General features: G+C 37.3%; 1 protein-coding gene across 1 annotated transcript in view; it reads left to right on the plus strand.

Moving 5' to 3' along the window:
* The window catches only part of GMPS (guanosine monophosphate synthase), a 49,731-nt gene that overhangs the window by 24,411 nt on the left and 15,964 nt on the right, over nucleotides 1-9,356 (plus strand). The window contains exons 4-7 of the mRNA XM_006149766.1: nucleotides 4,264-4,361; nucleotides 4,954-5,057; nucleotides 7,409-7,602; nucleotides 7,867-8,032. Coding sequence (XP_006149828.1) covers nucleotides 4,264-4,361; nucleotides 4,954-5,057; nucleotides 7,409-7,602; nucleotides 7,867-8,032 — 562 coding nt within the window. The remainder of the gene's footprint in view (nucleotides 1-4,263; nucleotides 4,362-4,953; nucleotides 5,058-7,408; nucleotides 7,603-7,866; nucleotides 8,033-9,356) is intronic.

The following is a 9,356-nucleotide window of genomic DNA, read 5'->3' on the forward strand; positions in this document are numbered from 1 at the left end:
CCCCCCCGCACTTTTCATTCCTGCAGTAGTGTATAAAAAATTCCTTCTGCTCTTTGTATCTTCCAGCTCTTGACAGGGTCAGATTTAGTATCATGGTAGAGTGTGCCTGTGTACTTTGCAGGGTCTCATCACACAGGATTCCTTTCCTCAGCCCCTCGCTCCCCATGGTCTGGGGCGCCTACATGTGTGCCCAGCATGTTCCCAGGATGACCTGAGGATCCAAACCTGTGGTTGGCCAAGCAGCTACTAGCAACACAGTCCATTCTGTACTGACTGTGTCAGACGCCTGGGCCAGGTTTCTTTTTCCTTTTGTATTTGCGAAATACCTGGGAAGGTGTTAAATTAGGTAACATTATAGTCTTAATGTTCTCTCTCCTTATTGTAAGATTCATCTGTTTATATGCCATTTGTATTTGGTTTGCTGTAACAGCTTTTTAATGTTTTTCTCCCATTTTTCTTGTTGTCTTTTTTATTGTATTATGGAAGTTTTTTATATATGCTGGTTACTAAGCTTTGCCAGTTCTATATAGTGCAGATACTGTCTAGATGTGACTTGTTTCTTTACTCTTTATGGTTTTAGTCGGTTTCTCCATATATTCCCACAAGGATTTTGTCAAATTATTTTTTTATCAGTTTTTTCTCCTTCCTCCATGCCCAAACTAAATCTTATTGTAAAGTCTTGACATATAACACAGATTAAAAAAGGAACAGAAGTGAGTGAGTGATAGACCTGGAGTACTGGGTGGTTTTTTTTTTTTTTTTTTTTTTAAGGCAGTTAGGACCTTGAGATTATCAGAAATCTTTGTTGAAAACCATTTCCTTAAGTTGAAATAGAATATTAAAACATAAATTTAACAAGAAAGTAAATTTTTCTCTCCTAAACACACATTTAGCTGTTCACTCAAGTTCTTGCACCTTCAACCTTAAGTAATGTAGTCAGGAACTGAAAATAAGCAAAAAAGCCTTCTGAGCAGGTAAGTTTTGGGGGAGTCTTCATTAGACTTTTTAGGTTCTTAAATTGTGTGCAGTTCAGTAGTTTTGCTATTTTTCAGCTATCTTTTAATTATGAAGTACAAATTACAGGGGACAGAAATACACAAGATTTCACTAAGGACAAAGAAAAAATAATTTATTATTTTTTATTTAGCAACTTTGAATGACTACTCTGGGCCATTTACTGTGCTAGGCCCCTGGGATGGAGAAAAAAGACCCATATAATCACACTAGTGTGAATGGCTGGAGTAGATAGAATGGGGAGGGGTGGAATGAGAGGTAAAGCCACAAATTACACAAGGGCCATGTAATGAGAGGTGTTGGGTTTGATTTAAGGGACATGCCTACATCTGGTAGAGTGGGGTCAGCAAACTGCAGCCTGCAGGTCAGATCTAGCCCATTGTGTATATTTGCATGACTTACGAGCAAAGAATTGTTTTTACATTTTTAAATGGTTGGAGAATTTTCTTTTTTTAAAGGAATGTTTTGTGATGTGAAAATGAATGAAGTTCACATTTCAGTGTTCATAAAGTTTTATTGAAACACAGCCACATCTATCTAAGTACTGCCTGTAAATGCTTTTGGGCTACAATGGGAAGAGCTGAATACTTACTATAGACACAGCAGGACATGGAAATACTAAACTGTTTACTACTTTTGACCCTTTATGGAAAAAGCTTACCAACCCCTGTTTGATTGAAAGTTACTAGAGAGCCATGGAAGAATTATCGGGGACTAACACAGTCATATTTATGTATTAGTAGTTGACATTGGTAGATCTCTAGAATGTAGACTGGAGGATGAGTTAGAGTGATTATGTCAGTGCAGATTTAATGTTTGTAAAAATCTTCTATGTTTATCAATTTGGGACATGGTTTAGGCATATATTGGGTCTTTGGAAAAATTATGACGTGTTTTTCTATGCACAAATGCATCATGACTTTTCTGATATAAATGACAAAAAAGAAAGGAAGGGCCAGTAGGTGGCATAGTGGTTAAAGTGCTGGACTGCTACACGACAGGCTGCAGGTCAAGCTTGAAAGTCATACTGGGTTGTGTGTGTGCTTGCATGAGTGCCCAAAATCCCATGAGGACAGTGGAGGAGAAGGGATTGAGACACTCTTGAGGGGTGACTTCTCACTTTCCCTCTCTTTTTCTTTCTCTAGTGAGAATACTTGCCCTATGGTAAAAACATAAAAATAAAGGAATGAATGAATGAAAAAAAAAAAAAAAGATTAACACATGAAAGGACCGAACGAAGAGACTCCTTAAAATAAGAGCCTATAATGCATATGGGATTTGAACATCTGAGTTTAATTGAAAGGCCAGATTTTCTTGCTCATCATATCTGTACATCACAGCCTTTTTGCAAGCTTTCAGACTATTCCTTTGAGACCAAAGATTAAATAACTTGGAGGAATTTATACCTGTCTAAATGCCTCTCTTGGTACCACAGCTCATCTTGTTGTTTAATCTAGCTATTCCTAAGCTCAGTATGCCTTTTAACATGCTTTTAAATTAAAGTCAGATCTAAGTACTAAAGAAATCTCCCCTCCCCCCCTTTTTTTTCTAGTAAAGGTTTTTGCTTTAGGGTGTATGGTTGCCAGAGAGAGAGAGAGACAGAGACAATAAGAGGGAAAGTAAGAAATCACACCTTGCGGGAGATGGCCATGCTACAGTTCCTTCTCTTCCATTCTCCTGGGATCTTGGGTGCACATGCGCACGTGCACACATGCATATATGCACACATGCACTCAGCTTGAGTTTGAAGCCACCGGACCTGGGACTTGAACCATGGTCAGCCATGTGGGAGTCCAGCAATGTAACCACTATACCATCTGCTTGCCCAAAATGTTTATTTTAAAAATTTTTTTGTAGAGAGATTTTTTCTATTGGGCATGTGTGCTTACCAGAGAGACAGAAAGTGAGAAAGCATCCCCCCCCAGGGGAGATGGCCACAACTTAGTCCCTCTCCTCTTGGGATTTTGGGCACATACGCCTGGCATGAGCTTTAAGCCGCCAGGTCTGGGACTTGAACCATGGTTGATTATGTGGGAGTCCAGTGATGTAACCATTACACCATCTGCTGGCCCCCCAAATCTCTATTTTTTAACAGAGTTCTACTGAACTCAAACCAAATAGACCTGTTTATACATTACACACCAAACTGTAGATCTGAGTGTGATGAAGAAAGGTACTTTACTGCCATGCGCAAAGCAAGGGAAAGTAGCTAATGCTGAGAAAAATCCAGTCTTCCCCAAGCCAGTCCAAGCAAAGCTTTTTAAATGTTCTTTTATTGAAAAATGTTAAAATTTATTATTAGTTAACATCACATAGTTAATTCGACTAGTTCTTTATTGTACATAATGACAACAATGTTCACTAGACTGAGTGTTCAAGGGTTTGAAATAATCCACTACCTAAGCATGCCCTTCCATGACTGAGACCCATTGAATTTATACCAAGCAAAGCAGCAGCCACGAGGAACTGCCAACCTAAGTCTGGGAACATAAACAGAATGCATTTCTCAGCATGCCTTCCTGAAAACCAACAATACATCTTAATAATTACTCACATAGTTCTACCTTTACAAAACGTGTCATTTCATCATTTAAAAAACATGCCATTTCATAGATAATGCCTAATGTTCAAATTTAAGATAAAATTAATCTCTTATTTCATGGGCATCTTTTAGCAACCCACACATCTACGAGGGGAACATTAAGGGGAGGGTGATCCTAGCTACTTGATCAGCTCAGTCATTGGTTTGAGAGGGCATAATCTCTCCTGGGCTTCCTTGATTGGTGGTATCTCCAGCAATTTCCATCCTGCATAACATCTTAAGAATTTAAGTTAAAACTTCATCTTTCTTGGGACCAACCAGTGGCGTAGTGGTTAAGGTGCTGGACTCCTATGTGGTTGACAGTGGTTCAAGTCCCAGACTGTGACCTGAAACTTGAGCTGGGTGTGTGTATATGCATGCCCATAATCCTGAGAGAGATTAACACAAAGTAACCTCAGGTCCAATTTCCACTTTAAGTTTGTTTTATAACCATGGATTTTAACTGTATAATTATATATAATACCACCAATACCCTTGATATAGTCACCCAAGTCATCTATATAAATTCAAATACCCTTTATTTTTTGGGTACAAACCTAACAAGTATTCTGAAAACAGGATTATAAATAATTAGATCAGCATAACAAAATGACTTGGTATTTTTCTTTTTACTTATCTTAACATCAACTTATTCTCTCTTTGAATAGATGATGAATAAGGTTTTTGGAGGTACTGTGCATAAGAAAAGCGTCCGAGAAGACGGTGTTTTCAACATCAGTGTGGATAATACATGCTCATTATTCAGGTATTGTATTTTTAGATGAATAAGAATAGTAGTAGATTAATTTAAAGTTGCACTGTTATGGAGTTTTTACCTAACTCCTTTGATTTTTGTATCTCTTTACTCTTAAGCTGAAAGTCTCGATTGCTAATTGACCTATTTTTTGTTTTTGCCTATAAATACATGTATCTGTCCTGTACATAAAGCTGCAGAATAACCATAGCAGTACTGATATTACTACTGCTGACTTATGACTACTGAGTGATCAAGTCTGAAGGGCCTTGATATGCCTCTGTCGTTAAGATAATTCACAATAGATATAAGATTGAAGTTATTCTATAGTCTCTTAAAATTGTGTGTGTGTGTGTGTTTGTGTGTGTGTGTGGTTAAACTACCATCTCATTTATTTCAATTGCTTTTCAACTATGGATTACCTTTTTTGAACTTTAGTATTTAATTGACTTTGCAATAGACAGAATAAACTTAAATTTTAACAGTGTTGCACTATTACATACTTTTTTCTTTTTTTTAATCTAAACATATGGCAAAAGACCCATTAATCACATTTTTAAATTAAGATAACTGTATTATTACACTTTATTTTTTGTATATTTAGGGGCCTCCAGAAGGAAGAAATTGTTTTGCTTACACATGGAGATAGTGTAGACAAAGTAGCTGATGGATTCAAGGTTGTGGCACGTTCTGGGAACATCATAGCAGGTAAAAAAATCCTAAAATATTTTCTATGTATAATTAAAATATCTCAATTGTAGATATATATTTCTCTGTATGAAGTACTCTTTGATTTTCCTTATTTAAAAAATATATTAATGTGGTAGGATATACTGTTTTTTTTCTTCATAAGTTTTTTTTTAATTTAAATTATTTATTTACATTCATTCACTATACATTATTACAGCAAACAAAATGAGATTTCCCATCCAGAATACACTGTATATTTGCTCAAACAAGCACATCAACATACCTGTTATTGCCAACAAATAATTTTCCATTTCTTGTTTCCTGTATATTTTGTTATTTTTGCCATCTTTAATTCCCTATCTCTCCCCCTCTGCTGTGTCTCACCCTCCTCCCACGCTGTCTCTGGTATCCATGGTTGCTTTCTATGCCTTTTCCCCCCCCATTTTATTTATTCGCTAATGAACTTAATTAATCTAAACACTTCCAATAGCAAGAGCAGCTGATATATACATATCCATGAACTGTTAATGAAGGAAATTTAATATTAGCAGGATTATCTAAATGTTACTTAATAGTTTGCTTTGAAATACTTTTTAAAATATTCCTCCTCAAAAGGGGCACAAGGAAATTTTTGGAAGTGATTGATATATCTCTTATCTTGATTGTGTTGTATGCATATATCCAAACTCATCAAATTGTACACATTAAGCATGTTTGGTGTTTTGTATATAAATTATTTCTTAATGAAACATCTTTTTTTTAAAGAAATTTTTTGCTATAGGATGTGTGTTGCTCACTAGAGACACACAGAGAGAGAGAAAGTGAGAAATTACCTCCCTGGGGGGATGGCCATGTTGCAGTGCCTTCTGCTCCATTCTCCTCTCAGGATTTTGGTCATGCATGCCTGGTGTGAGTTTTAAGCCACCAGGTCCAGCACTTGAACTGCGGTCAGCCATGTGGGAGTCCAGCACTTAAACCACTACGCTGTCTGCTGGCCCCAATAATGCTATTAAGAGAAATAAATAGAAAAACAAAAAAACAACAAATGAACCATACAAAATGTTCATGCCAACATAAGCTTTTCAAACAGAATACACTGTACCTGTCTGGAGTTCTCCAAAGTTGTGGCTGGGGAATTTCTACAAGGGAGTGCACAAACTTTCTTGAGATGGGACCGAGTCCAAACAAAGGAACACCAAGTGTCAGGGTTATCAGTCCAAAGCGTTGATCCAGGTAATTTACTTACAGGGGGACTGCAGCATATCCTTGCAGTGGACAGTGAGAGAAAAGGGTGTTCTACCTAGGTATGTCTGTCATGAGGGACTTAGGGAATAGAGTTTATATGAGTGTTTAAGGATTTTGGCTCAGGGCAGGGTCCCCCCCCCCCCACCAGTGTTTTGGTCAGCAACCAGGACTTGGGAATGTTCAAGGCATGGGTATGAACTCAAGCCTGCAGAAGGAATGCAGCTGGCCATGTCACAGAGCAGTCAAGGTACTTTGTACTTCTTGATCCAGACAGGAAAGAAAGTGGGGATAAACAGGAAAACAAAGAAGCACTTAAAATAATTTGACAAGTCTTACATGAGGGGAAGGAGGGGGATCTTCAAAGAGTTATGGAAAATGTGCTTTATGAAAAACTGGACTTGAAGATTTTTGGTAACAAGAGAAACTACTTTTATTCCATTTTTCCACACATATTTCGAAGTACTCTAGTGAATGCGGTTCTCTTTCTGTAGGAAATAGGTAGCTATACATTGCACGAGAAACCACGTGGGACTGAGAAAGAGTTGAGCTACACGGTGTGTTAGATAAGACAGTTGAAGTAACCTGTGTGTAATCTCTGCCTGACTTACTGCACTGTCCTGTAAGTCATTAATTGCTATTTTAAGAACGAATTTTACAAAGAGAGATTATGGTAGTGTATTAATAGTTTTTAATTTGCATTATGATTTTTCTCTCCCTGTAGCTAAAAATTCACTAAACCTATCAGTTTTTTTTTTTTTTTTTTTTTTTTTTAAGAGAGGTTTTTGCTATAGGGCACATGCACTTGCTGGAGAGACAAAAAGCAAGAAATCACTCCCAAGGAGGAATGGCAACACCACAATCCCTTCTCCATTCTTCTCCTGGGATCTTGGGCACGCATGCACATGTGTCCAGTGTGAGTTTTAAGTTGCCAGTTCCTGGACTTTAACCGTGGTTGACTATGTAGGAATCTGGTGACAACCATTACATCATCTGCTGGTCCCTAAACCTATCAGTTTTAACATTTATAGAGGAAGATATTGCAAGGAATTAATTGTGGGCTTTGGTTGAGTTTCTGAAACATGAACACATTTTAACTTGTGATTTTGATTATTTTCTCTGTAAAGGTATAGCAAATGAATCTAAAAAATTATATGGAGCACAGTTCCATCCTGAAGTTGGCCTTACAGAAAATGGGAAAGTGATTCTGAAGAATTTCCTTTATGATATCGCTGGTTGCAGTGGGACCTTTACTGTGCAGAACAGAGAACTTGAATGTATTCGAGAGATCAAAGAGAGAGTAGGCACATCAAAAGTTTTGGTAAGCAGTTTGTTATGTGGGACTCTGCAGATTGTGTCAGTGATGTTGGAACCCAGAGATGACTCCCTCCACGCAGCCTTTAAATGTTACTGGGTAAACATGCTTCGTGTGTTGTTCTGTTTTAGGGTGCTTTTCTACTAAGAGTTATCATCTATGCTTTTAATGCAAACAGTGTTTTTGGGCAATGATTTAAGCCGATAGCATTTATTTTCTTTTTGTTTAATGTACTGTTTGATTTTTCTTTTCATTTTTTTCCCCCTGTAGGTTTTACTCAGTGGTGGTGTAGATTCTACAGTTTGTACAGCTTTGCTAAATCGTGCTTTGAACCAAGATCAGGTCATTGCTGTGCACATCGATAATGGCTTTATGAGAAAACGAGAAAGCCAGTCTGTGGAAGAGGCCCTCAAAAAGCTTGGAATTCAGGTCAAAGGTATTGAACCCAGAAAAGTTAATTTACTGTTTTTATCAAATCTAGTTCTATAGTTTAAAGGAGCACATTGCATTATCAATACTTACAGTTTTTCCAGTAAGCTCAAAATTGATAACTTTGTTTTTTAAATTTTAATATTTCAATTACTTTTGATTTAAGAGGGGTCCCAGTACACATTTTAAAACTATTCACTACTAATGTTACCATTTTTCTACGACTGTTTTGTTCTCTTCTAGTCTTTCTCTTTAAAAATAATCCTTTTCCACCCTGTTTCATAATATTACTTATTCATGAGACTATCTAAAATCTCCTATAACATGTATGGATATTTAAATTATATTACAAACAGAAAAGCTTATACAGAGAAGAGGGGTGGATGCTATAGTCACTTTTCTTTTAAGACCATTAGTAAATGTCTTAGTCCTTAATGAAATTGGCGTTTGTGGGTGTCTTTTATACTTTTTAATTGCCAGAGGTCACTGACTGTGCTAACCAGAGAGCGACCACAGTTGGCCATGTGGGATCTGGCTCCCTTAACTACTAGGCTGTAGGCTGGCCCTCTTTTATACCTTTTTACAACAAAATCTAACCGATAATTAGTGATTATTTAGTTATTACAAAGTGTGAATTGTGTATGTATATGTATAAAGTATAAATGGATAATTAAAGATGAGGTCAGTAGTTTAATGATACAGATTATACATATTATCAAATTAATTGGACTTGATACCAAAAGATTGAATATAAGATGAAAACTTAAAGGAGTCTATTTGTCTTTTTCAATCCTCATAAAATAACAGTAAATATGTAAAGCAAGTATAAGGCTGTAAGGATAAGGAAAGAGGTCATGATAGACAGTTTCAACAGAGTGTTAGAAAGTAGTGGAAAGCAGATAGATAAAGTGGGTTTTCTCTGATTCAGCTAATGGACTTTTAAGTTTCAGAGCCCTCACTAACCAGGCCTTTTCCAAAGTCCTGAGAGGAACCCTAGCACTGTCTTCACATGAGCTTATGGTTTTTGTGACATTTTTAAGTAGAATTTTTTGCCTTTTTTGTTTTTTGGAGAAGTTTTTGCTATAGGGCATGTGCGCTCGCCAGAGAAACAGAGAGAGACAGAAAGCGAGAAATCACCCCCCTGGGGGATGGCCACGGCTTAATCCCTTCTCTTCCATTCTCCTCTCGGGAGCTTGGGCACACGCACGCACACACGCCCAGCGTGAGTTTAAGCCACCGGGTCCAGGACTCGAACCATGGTCGACTACATGGGAGTCCAGCGACATAGCCATTATGCTAACTGCTGGTCCCAGTAGAATTTTTTTTTTTTT

This window comes from Tupaia chinensis, unplaced genomic scaffold, assembly GCF_000334495.1.
Source record: "Tupaia chinensis unplaced genomic scaffold, TupChi_1.0 Scaffold000272_1, whole genome shotgun sequence".
NCBI classification, from domain to species: Eukaryota; Metazoa; Chordata; class Mammalia; order Scandentia; family Tupaiidae; genus Tupaia; species Tupaia belangeri.